The sequence below is a fragment of the Ammospiza caudacuta genome, chromosome 5 (assembly GCF_027887145.1).
Source record: "Ammospiza caudacuta isolate bAmmCau1 chromosome 5, bAmmCau1.pri, whole genome shotgun sequence".
NCBI lineage: Eukaryota > Metazoa > Chordata > Aves > Passeriformes > Passerellidae > Ammospiza > Ammospiza caudacuta.
Window position 1 is genome coordinate 48,663,170 of NC_080597.1, and position 12,489 is coordinate 48,675,658.

The 12,489-nt window shown below is 36.8% G+C and overlaps 1 protein-coding gene across 2 annotated transcripts in view; it reads right to left on the minus strand.

Moving 5' to 3' along the window:
* Window positions 1-12,489, minus strand: part of TMEM117 (transmembrane protein 117) — a 177,402-nt gene that overhangs the window by 95,889 nt on the left and 69,024 nt on the right. For both annotated transcript variants that reach the window (XM_058805468.1, XM_058805467.1), the window contains exon 4: window positions 9,587-9,686. In XM_058805468.1, coding sequence (XP_058661451.1) covers window positions 9,587-9,686 — 100 coding nt within the window. The remainder of the gene's footprint in view (window positions 1-9,586; window positions 9,687-12,489) is intronic.

Sequence of the window (12,489 nt, forward strand, 5' to 3'; positions counted from 1 at the left end):
AAGTTTCCTTGATTAATTCAATTTAGGGCTCATAGATGCGCTGTTAAGAGAAGACTTCTCACACCATAATATAATTCATATATTATGCAGTACTGCACAGGAAACTTAATTCTGCTCTCTATTTGCTCAAGCACTTGTTTAATTGCTTTGCTGACATATTGTGAGTTAAATTGACCTACAATAACATGGAATACAATTTAAGGTACTTTAGCTGCTGTGACAGTAATCTTTCATTTTTAGGCATAATGCAACATAAAATGAGTAATATTCTGGTAACTTGAGTGGTTTTTGGCCATTACTTTCTAGACATATTCTAAATACATTTTCTCTACAAAACAGTATCAGAGATAAAGTTCCTGAGCTGAACACCCACCCATAAAAATTACGCAATTTAAGATCAGAAAGAGTATCTTTCTTAATTTACCAGTTTTAACCCTGCTCTTCCTTGTAGAGACAAAGAGATAATGTACAACCATTCTCAACATTATTTTAGGCAAGAGTGCTGTGATATATTTTTTCATAATAAAAATCCTTCTTTTCTTTTTTCCCTTGTACACCGTGTACAGTGTCTAATAGTTCATCCCACAGATTATGAAGGAATTCAGAATTAATGAAATGTATTGCTGTGTACCACTGCCATCTGCTGCTAATCTCTCCCTGTGGATACAGAAGGTCTTCCTTCGCTATATATTTAATCCAGTAAAGATCTTCAGCTGAATGTGCATGGTTGGTCCAATACTCCTTTCATAATACTTTTTAAACCATCTTTCCCCATTTGATCATAGACTTCCTGACTGCACATCTTAGCTGAATCAATTGTTTCAATTTCAGTTTCAGAAAGAAAATTATTTTCTTCCCCCAGTCAGTGAAAAAGGTTTGTGCTGCAATCTCATCCAGAACCAGACTGTTCCAGAGAGGAAGTGTCCATCTTAGAGACTCCAACAGTTTACACATTTGCCATCTGTACTCAAAGATCTTCAGTAAGAACATGTTATTTCTAGAGTCCCACTTCTGCAGCACTTCTGACACCCACTCATTCACACCATTTCTAAGGAGTACATCATGTCAGAATGCAGAATTGCTGCATAGCTACTTTAATTTATATGCTGCTCTGACTTCAGTTTCTAAATACATATAACCAGGATATATCAAGATGTGCTGCATAAATATCATCAAGAAGCAAATACCATTCCATGTGAAAAAGAGCAAAGGCGAGTATGACAACAAGGAAGAGAAAATAGAGGTCCCCCAGGCTCATTTATAGCGGTATGGCTGCCTGAAGCTACAACACAAATCAATCAAACAAGATTTGAGTTGCAGGAAGACATATCTTCTCCTTACAGTTTGTCTTTTGACTTCACGATATTTGGAGAACAGAATTTCTCTTATTAATATTTGATATGACCCTTCCTTCATTTTTAGATGGGATCCAGACTGCAAGAAAAGTGTGCACAAGGTCAGAAAAAGCTGTGTATGAGTTTATGAGCACTGAAATTTAAAAAAAGATAGTTGGGAAAATGTCACCTATTTGAAAGAATTCCTACTACATTTGCTTATAATTGGAAGATGTCAGTAGCTGCTTTGGAGTATACTAGGAGATATTTTGGGGCCTGACTTTGGGGTTTGCATTTTTTACTCTTCAGCTCTGAGGTACAGCTCTCTGTGGCCTTCTTCAAAAATAATCCTGAGGCTTTTACTCCTAGATATACTAAGCACATGTTTTAGAGCCCAGAAAATGGTTATCAACAAAGGTAACTGCTGTAGCAATGAGCTGAAGGAACTCACTGGTGGGAAACAGACAGGGATGAAGTAACACCTCTGGCAACGCCTGGTCAGGACTGAAATGACAAAGTAACAGGGGAATACAAAAAAAGATCAAGCTTGAAAAGGCAGATAATTATAATCTAGAGCATATGAACAGATGGCAACACCATCAATCAATGAATAAATAATAGTGCAATCTGACTTGATGGAACGATTGGATGAACTCAGATGACACCAGGCACACTCCACCTTATATAACTAAGTGGCAGTCAGGAAGCAGAGCAGGATATGAGCACATTCATGCCCCAGAAAGTGGAAAAAAACAAAATTAGCAGCTCTCATATGACTGGATATATTTGGACTGCCATTGTGCTGATGAATTTACTAGTGGTTATCACCTAGAGACAGAACGATTAACTACAGAATGTTTCTGCAACTGGACTGGCCCTCAAGAAAAGAAATTAAAACCCAAACAAGATAGACAGGTGAACAAAAGGGGCAACTGGCTTTTGTATGCCTCTCTGAATGGAAAGAAACATATTGCCACTAATAATGTTATTAGTCACATTTCTGTGCAACCCTGGAAAGTGAGTTTAGGAACAGGTGTCATCCACTTTGCTCCTTCCAGTTCATGTTTCATAGTTTAATTTCATTTCCGCTACTCAAGAAAAGCAGAGTTGTTAGCTGTACGGCACTTCGGATGCTGCTCCAAATTCAATTACAGTTTTATTTTGTCATTTGATATGCCAGTGGAATAGAAACAATCAAGAAGATTGACACTGATCATAATCTAAATTGTCATGCCCAAACCTTGACAGAGGCATGAGTTAAAAAAGGTGCCAGTCATTCAAGACCCCCGACTCTTCAAACTGCCTTGTAATGTGCATCAAAATGGACTCTTCACTGCTTGCAAATAAACCTATGCACTATTTTTGCTAAACAGAATTTCCTGGATAGAATAATTACTTTCCAAGAACAATGTAAGTTTAAGAGTTAACATTTTTGGCTATTATTTTAGTCTAAAAGTTATATACAAAATCCTGGAAACTTTATTATCTTTAATGATGATGTGATGTTTTCTTTCAACATAGACTTTATACTGGTGTCCTTCCAGTAAACTAAAGTAAACTTCATTTTTTAGTCACATTATTATTTTATTTTGTCTATATTTTCACTGCAATAAGTTAGTGTGCCTGCTATTTTCATCAATATGATAATATTTCCAGCATCGATGTTGCTCACATTGTGTGAACATACCCTAGCAACATATATGCATTTTGAGATTAAATAAAATGAAGAGGTAAATTAATCTAGTTTCTTCAGAGTGGTAATGAACTCTTCATTACTCTAGGATGTTGACATAGATAGTTACATCTCAGCAAAAGAGGACAAGAATAATATTCTCTCTTAATGGACCCAAGAAAAGCACTTTGAGATCATTGAATAGCTTGCTATCCTACTCTACAAATAAATGTTTTTTGTCATGATCACAGAGGCAACAGTCCAAGCAAATATCTCCAAATACTGTTAAAACTCTTGCCAAGAGATTGCAAGCCATTAAAAATGTTTTAATGGCAATAAGTAAACATCTATTCTTATCACAAAAACTGTTAAAGAAGAGAATACACAAAGAGTATTCTACAGGTACCAGGTATCTACCAGACAATAATATCAAGTGATGGATTTACTAACATGTAATGCATGTACTTCATTACTTCACCCTACACTGCACATTGTATTAGATCATTATGTTTGTACTTTATAAAGAAACACCATAACATAATTTACAAAGTCAAAATGAAGTGACAAGTGAGAATATATTTGGGGAAGTTGAGTACTTCCATCCTAAAATACAGCAATTAGATTGAGTCCACTGTCTGTACAGTAGGGAATTAAGAAAAAGGCATTTCTCAGCAAGCCTACCAAGAGGGGCTCAGATTCAAAAAATCACTTTAGCAAACACATGTCACTGTGCTCAAAATTATGATTCAACAATTCCATCCAATCAGGAAAATATCAAAAACTTCTTAGGAGCCAAAGAAATCCACAGACTACACAAGATTTCTGGAAAGAGAGGTTATGTATCTACGGTTGATGTTCTCTAAACATGGAATCCAGGCCCATACTCAGAATTTAGGTCTTACCACAATCAGGGACATTTCTGTCTTCGACATAACAGCAACATCCATGTTCAGGCTCTGCTGAACATTCTTTTATATGCAAGAACATACAAAACAAAATACACACCGCTTAATTTTTTTTTTTTCACATGCAAAATAATGCCCAGGCCATAAGACAAAGAGGTGTTGAGGAAAAATGACAGAGAAAAATAATGATGAGGTAAGGTGAACATGAGGAAATAAGCTCACTGTCTTTCACTGATAAGGCAGATGAAGATGGCTCCATACTCTTTCACACATTCACAGCTCCTGAGCTGTGACTTTGTCTTTCCTGCAAACAGCATTTTCAGGGCCAGCCAACATTGCTAGAATACCTCTTTAATGGCAGAGGGAATATCTGAGGCTGCAGAAGGAGTGCTAAGTGGCTGGCTCTGTAAACAACGGGAATGGTGATATTTCAGAACAGAATAACTGAATGAGGTCAACAAAACTCATGGATAAAGGAGATGTGTTTAAAATAGGCAAAGCTGAATTTTCTAGTAGGCTTTTGAAAAATTCCTCGTCAAAGGCTTCTATGGAAACTCAACACTCAGAGCTTTAGGGAAGGTCTTTATGTTGATAAATAACTGATTAAAAGACAGGGAACAGAAGGTAAGTAGGTTAGCCAGAAAGCTCTAGCAATGGAGGGAGGTCATTACCAGAGTTCCACAGGGATTTTTGCAGGGGATGCAGTTATTTGTCATATGCCTAAGCAAACTGGGAAAATAGATAAGCAGTGAGGTGAGAAAGCTTTATAATTATATTAAATTTTGCAGAGTGAAAAGGATGATGGCTTGCTGGATGTGAAGAATTAGGCAAGGTGCTTATGGAAGAAAGTCCCTAGGCAATAAATTGGCAGATTAAATTCTTTGTAGTTGAATGCAAAGTGTTACAAAAAGACCAAAACAATTCTAAGATCAAGAGTCATTATGTACACAAAATTGCACGCATTTCAGGAGAGCGTTAGAGGACCCTGCCACATACTTTTGGCTTATTCTTACTGTCCTGTTTGGCTTCTGCTTATAGTCATAGTTTGAGGTAAGATACTAGCCTGGGTAGATTTTGGTCTGACCAGGTGGAGGAACTGGGCTTTTTTACAGTTGTAGCTCAAGATCTAATATGGTGCATGTGACAGAAAAACATTCTGGTTTAGGACTCTACAGATTTACTGTGTCCTTGTACGGCAGTAACTATGAACTTAAACCTGTCAACAATTGATGTTCATAGCATTTAGAATCTCAAGGAAGGTTTCAGCCCTTTAAAGTATTCTTTACAAACTAGCCACAGACCCCTCTACTGGTTACACTGTGACTGCCTAGGTAAGACACGTTAATCACATAAAATGCAAGAATACAGAAAGTTTCTTCACCAGAGGATGAAGACAAAAATGTTTAACAGAGGAATGTGAATTTAAAAAAAAATTGAGAAAATCTATTTCTTTCACAACCAGCAAAGTCAGAACACAAAATGGTGTGAGGTTTTCCCCTGGAATTATAAGGCTGAAAAACTGGAACTTTTACAGCTAATGCTGATAATCTCAGAGAACAGAAAATCCTTCTTGCATAAAATCAGATAATCTTTATCAAGGGGAGGAGCAGCCCACCAAAAGTTGTATTTCAGAATGCCACCCAATGAAGTGACTCTTTCCCCTAAAAGACTTCAAAGAAGCCCAGGCAACTTGTGTATATGGGAGTCATTATCCAGTTCCCCTAATAAAGAAAGGGAGGTGTAGATTCACTACTCAGTACTAACCTTTTGAAATCCCAGTACTGTGTCCTGACAAGAAGTCTTAGGCAGAAGGTCTTTACCTCCATATCCATCCATCCATCCATCCATCCATCCATCCATCCATCCATCCATCCATTCATCCATCCATCCATCCAGATACGATGTGTCTTAGTCAGCACTGGATTAGCAGAACAATAGTGATCTCTCACTCTGCCATCTATGCTGGAAGTACTGCTTCCTAACTTCCTACTAATTCATCTGCTAAGATGATGAAAGAGAAACAGTCCCAGAATTCTTCATCGTCCCACACAAGGCAGAAGTCCAACTGAAGTCAAGCAAAGGTGTCAAAAAGAACAGCCAGGAATTGCTACAATGATTCAGTTCACACTCATTGTGGCAAGTGCTCTGCTAAAGCACAGTGATGAGGAAATTAATGGCTTTTCTTTTTAAAAAGAATATGCTGATACATCTTTGGTAAACACTAGTTTGATGAATAATGTACTAAACCATCCCTAGAGCTTATCATTGTTTCTGAGAACAGGAGCACATAGTCTCTGCTGTTCAGTGATTCCTCAAATATTCCCAGTTCTCCCTAGCAATTAACATAGGAAAAGAGAATCTCAACTAAATTGCCATTCAGAAAGAAGGTAAATAGGAATAGGATCCCTTGTCAGGAGGATCAGCCTGGTATATTCATAGAGATCAGACACTGGCTGAAGACAACTGCTTCAGATTCTGATAATTCTAGCAAGCAATGTCTAAGAAAGGTATAACAAACTTCTAAACTGTTTAGCCTCTTTCACATGTATGTAGGGTTTGTAGGCAGCAATATGTCTTTAATGCAAAGCTTGCCATGTGTACGAGTATAGTTCACAGCTCGCGGTCAATCTTTGTGGAGACCAAAAAGCCACCACCAAAAGGGAACAGTTTTGACAGTGTGAAAGCCAATACTACCCTGCTCTCTGTGTCACTTTTCAGTGCCACTCACTAATTCCTGCAGCTATCCTCTGAGCATGCCTTACTCCACACGCCCAGGACTGTGTCCCTCACAAAAACACAGCTGCAGCAGGTTGCTCATCTTCACAGAGAGGCCACCATAATCATCAGAGATTCTGCCCTCAAATCAGCTCCCTCCTCAGCTTGCTTGCACTCTCCCAGAAGGCAGCTGTAATTGCTAGTTTATAGATTTGTCTGAGTGGAATCCAGCCTTTCTTCCAAGGTGTCCTACTGTGCAAAAATCTGTAGTGTCTGCCTCAAAAGCAGTCTCCATGAGGACAATGGACTTTTTATGGGAGCAGGAGGGCATGTCAAAGCAGGTACAAGATTGCAAGATATACTTCCATGGCTTCAAAGAGGGAAAAGTGCAGAGACAGTCAGTGTACTGAACAGACTTCACAGCCTTCAGAATATCTAACACTTACTACAGATTTCAGCAAAGATGTTTATTAGTAGCAGATGCTCCTGTCCAGAGGTACAAAGGAGAAGGTTCAGTGCGCCCGTAGCATGGCCCCATTCTCATTACACACAATGGAAATAATATTGCTGATTTTGTGACAGATCCTGTCACAAAACTAGTCAGTCAGCTAGGAAGTGTTGAGGAGAAAGTCTTACTTCTGCCTTTTCAATCCAAAACATATTTTCCCATTTTAATCACTTTCCTGATTTAATAAGTCACTCCTGTCTTGGGGAGAGTCATTAAATCAGGAAAGTGATTTAACAGTATTGTGTATTGAATATTCATTTTTAAAATGGAATTCCATCCATTTTATTTCTGCTTCTTCCCAAAGTTTCCAATGAAATAAGGAATAAGATCCTAATTCCAGTATGGTTCAAACACAGTGAAGTGAAGGCTACATCTCCACATTTATCTTCTGATTTAGAGTCTATGGATGGACTCCATACATAAAAAAACTTCTTAAACATTAGAAAATATAAACACTGCTGTGAATGGGAAGATATGCAAAGGTTCCTTTATAGGTTTTTTTCTTTTCTGTTTCAAAACAGGATGAGGAAACTTCATAAAATATAATACCACAGAAAGACTCATATTACTTTGACATCAATTCCACACTGGGCTTTACAAGCAGAAGGTCAAGTAAATTCAAATATAAATAACACAGCAATTTCTGTTCATATAGAATAAGATGGATTGCTTATATTAGATGCCATGGAAGATGACTTGTGCCAATGTACACATCCATGCACCAACATACATATCCAATCTCATCTTTTACTAATTGAGGTAGAGACCTTGAAATTGTAGTAGTTTTGTTTGATGCTCCCAGGCCTAGCTGCCCTTGAACACTGACATTTCCATTGCATGGTTGATGTACCTTGCCAAGAGATTTGTATTGCAGAAGCAATATCACTATTCTCTTTTGCCCTGAAGACCTAAGCATAAATCCCTACACCTCTTAATTCTCCTCATGCAATCAAAGCATGTCCTAAAACACATTGACCCTCCAATCCCATGTTCTCTACTCTTCCTGAAAATTAATAGAATCAGACTAATTTAAACAGTCTCCTCTAATCAAACCACTTCTGTCGTTTCTCCTAGTCTCTCTCCCACTCTTCAGTGATACCTCCATCTGCCACAGGAATCTGCTGTGGCACAATCCAGTTGTGACTCTGCTGTTGAAGAGAGCTGAGAGGGCTTTGAGTACCCAGAAAATGATCAGGATTATGCCTTTTGAATCAACTCTTTCCATGCTTTATACAATGTTGCACAAAACAGGAGGTTTTTTAAATGGAAACAAGAAAAGAGAGACTGAAAAAAACCCACATTACCTAATGTAGAACAATTTGTCTTTAATCTATCACTGGAGCCCTAAGTCACATATGTAGGATGTACATGATCTCTCTCAGTTCAGCTTAGTTTATGCATCATCTCTTCTTGGATAGTGGAATAAAGGTGTGGAAGCCCATGAGAAAAAAGCAAGCTAAAGGTATTCAGAAGTATCCATGAAATTTATTACCAATTCAGAAGAAGTCCAACATTAATTGTCAACATTAGTCAAGGAACCAATTCTGTGATGTCCTTACTGTAAAGCATATACAAATTATTTTCTCTGCACTTGCTTTTCATGGCCACCATTTCACAGAGTACAGTTTGTCTTGGACAAACCACAGACACATACTGAACAACATCCTGAAAAACCCTTGATGCTTTTTTTTTCCCTTCGTTCTGTTGTACAGTATGTTCCAAATATGAAGGGTAGAAGACATTGTTAAAATCCAATTGCTAAAAATCTTACCTCTGCAAATCTTAAAAACCTAATCTTAAAAAACAAATTCACTTTTTATCACTTTGTGTTTAAGAAATGCTTTTTCTGAACAATTAAAATGTGCAGATGCTTTATTTTGTTCCCAAAAATCAGCTGTCATTTTCTGGTTCTCTTTCACTAAGCTGATCTTTGGCTTGCACATAGAAGATGCTTTTGTAAGAAGTATAATCCAAGTGAAAATTTTATTTTTCTAAGTCCTAAATTAGATCAAAATGAATCAGTCGGATCAGACTACTTTCAAATCCTGGCATGTAACTGGCTTGCTTTCCTCCTCTCATTCAATTTTTCTCTATCATGTCTTTCAGTTTAATTTTTCTTCTAATTCTTTTCATTAAAATTATTTATCCTTAGCTGTTACTCACTGTTTCATGGGATAGCAAGTTGTGATGCTACTTCATAACAAAGGACAGCCACCATGCAGAAGCCAATGGCAAAACTCCCACCCACAGAAAAAAAAAATCTCCCCGATACATTTTAACTGAAACTCCTCTGGACTGTCAATTGAATACCTGCCATTATGCATTTGTTAACTTTTTACATTTCTGGGTTGAAACACTTGAGTTAGAGAAATTGAGTTTTCTCTCTTCTCCTCTTTCTCTTGAAAGCAACAAACATATTTCTTTCCTTTTAAAATGTAATTATGTTTCTTACCATCCATGCTGTGACAAAATCTCCCATCCAAGTCCCAACTGCAGCTACCTTCATAAAATTTTCATTCCTGATGCCCATGAAGTCTGTTATAATGTATGCACTGTGAAAACAAGAACACAAACATAAGATATACATATTTGCTCAATGTGGTTACAAAGAACTTGGATTAGTGACAAAATTTATGATTATCTGTGAAAGATTTCCCATTGCTTCCATAATAACTTTTCTGCTAGAATCTGAGTCTTGACATAGAACTGAACCCATATGGGTCGATTTCAATTAGAAATGCAATGTGAATCTGATTTTGAAGTCCATGTCTCTTTTGAAGGTGCTAAAATAACAGTTGGCAAAGATTTTAGGATTATGTAAAGCTTCTGGAAGCAGAAAATGATTTATGCTTTTTTATCTTTTTCCTTTATACAAACAGAATTACAATTTTTCAAATCCGTGACTTTGTGAAATCTTCATGGAGAAAAATAAAAATCTTTAAGGTATCTTTAAAAAGATAATTGAGCTGCTTGACTTTTCACTGTATCAGTGATGCAACCATGTTTTTAACACATCAGCGTAAGCAAGTTTTGTAAAATTTCAGTGGGATGCCACTGTTTCTAGATTTATACAATTTATTTTCACAGATATATTTACTTAAATCCAAAAGAAGTATTTCCATTTTGCTTAAATAATGAGATAGACTTACAACCTCAATTGGAAATCGACTTCAAGTTCACCAAGATGCTATAAGGACAATTAAGAAGGTAAAGTTACTTGTTCCAGATTAAAACCTTTCTGAAAAAACATATATTTTAACATACTGTTATCCCTTTCTAAAAGACTTTTGTAGTGGTCAAGAAGAGGCAACTCTCCTCAAGAGCTAATATGATGATAATGAATATGAATGGCAGTTGTATTTTAACTTTACAAGTGATGCCTTTGCTTTCAAGATGCTTGTAAACATTTTTATGTATTGTTATGCCTATTTAGGAGTGTGCATAAGAGACGCAATTACATGTAAAAGTGTCCTTGAACACTGTGCTATCCATTATTCAAATCTTACCATTGTTACATACCAAATATTGCAAGGTCTAGGAGCTATACAGACCCTACCTCTGCAATTGGATCGGTGCAAACTGATTCCACTCTCTGGGCCAGTTCTGTTAAAATCTAAATATCCAATCAAGATAGAAGGTCTTGCTAGCACTAATCCATGCATAGCATAGTATAATTTCTTAGAGAAAATTTAATATGCTGTAGAGCAGAAATATTATTGTCAGTGAATAGTTTCATGACACATGAAAAATGTCCTAGTGTAATAGCCCTTTTCATTATACATATTGTGACCTTTCAGCTGGTATGTCACTAAAAAAAATGCCATCTGTTTATTTTTTCTGTTGAACAGCATATAAATGCTGGCTCTGATTTTCTGCTGGAAAAAAAAATCCAAACTATTTTAACAGTATTCCATGTAGTTCAGAGATCATCAGTATCCTAAATTCATCATGTTACAAATAAGGATGCATTCCTGTGAACATCGGGTCAGCCTAAAGTCTCCCAGCTTCAATGTTCTGTCTCCAAGAGAGGGCAACAGCAGAAACAAAGGAAGACTGAAAACAGGCAAGCACAATCCTCCCAGATATATTCTCCTAGAATCTTCAGAACTGGAAAATATTTGGAATTCCTTTTTTTCTGTAGCTTGGACATGCCATTCTTGTAGCATCTGTGAAGGCAGAAAACTATCAAGTCTGCATTCCTTAAAAAGATGTCTTGTTCACAAAGAAGGCATGGCAATAAGTGTCACTTGTAAGGAATGGCCTTCAAATGCAAAGCATATCTTAGTCATTTCCATCACTGGGAGACACATACAAAACCCCAGGGTTCTCACCTTTTCTTATGTGCACTGCACATTCTCATTTGCATTACACAGGTGTACAATAAGAAAACACTTGCACAACATCCCCAGAAAATGGGCCACTTGGGCCATTCCTATAGCCCTGCACATAGAGCAGGCTGGCCACAGCCACCCTGTCCAGCAGCCTGGTTAACCAAAAAGGCTGAGAGGTCACTGATCCCTGAATGCAGGTATTAGCTAGCAGAAGAGAAATCAACCCAGACATAAGAGATTCTTTTTAATGGAAATTGAAATTCTCAGTGTAATCACTTGTTTTTATGAATGCTAGAAGTACCAGAAGGCTTATAATAAGGTTGAATGAACTGGATACAATACTTAAATACACAGAAAGGCCTTGAAACCATCACATCCTCCCAACAGCTCTTACTGTCATTTAGAACATGAAAACATCAAAGAAGCCTAGTATAAATTGGGCATTTCAGTCTACAAGTAATTAATGCCTGAATTAAATATGCAAATTGACAAACCTTCACCTAGTGTCAAAATAGCATATTATTATAAAGAAACTGTTAGGAATATAAACTGTGCATGGTTTAAGTGCATTTACTGATTAAAATACAGCTACAACTTTTTATGAACAGGAAGAATATTTTTAGCATTGTCATCTTATTAGAAACAGTAATGAAATACATCACTATTTCATTAACTGTTAGCATTGCACCCTCTGTCTTTTATTCTCTCTGCAGTATTATTTTTCTTTCAAAACACAAAGAGAAATTGACTATTTTAAAATAGGGATCTGGGGCTGCTTAAAATGAATTAAAAAAAAAGAAACCTAACCCTCTGGTTTTCATTTTCAGGTTTTAGTTTAAATAGGAATAAGAGCACTTGACATTTTCAGAAAAGACATGCTTTCCTGATGATACTAGCAGGGTACATATTATAACAGTACCAAAAGTAAAATTAATTCTGTTGTGGAAAATTCTCACATTCTTCTAGCTTTAGCTAGCGATTAGAGTAGTTTTCTTTAATTATTTAGTCTTATTCCTGGCTAGGA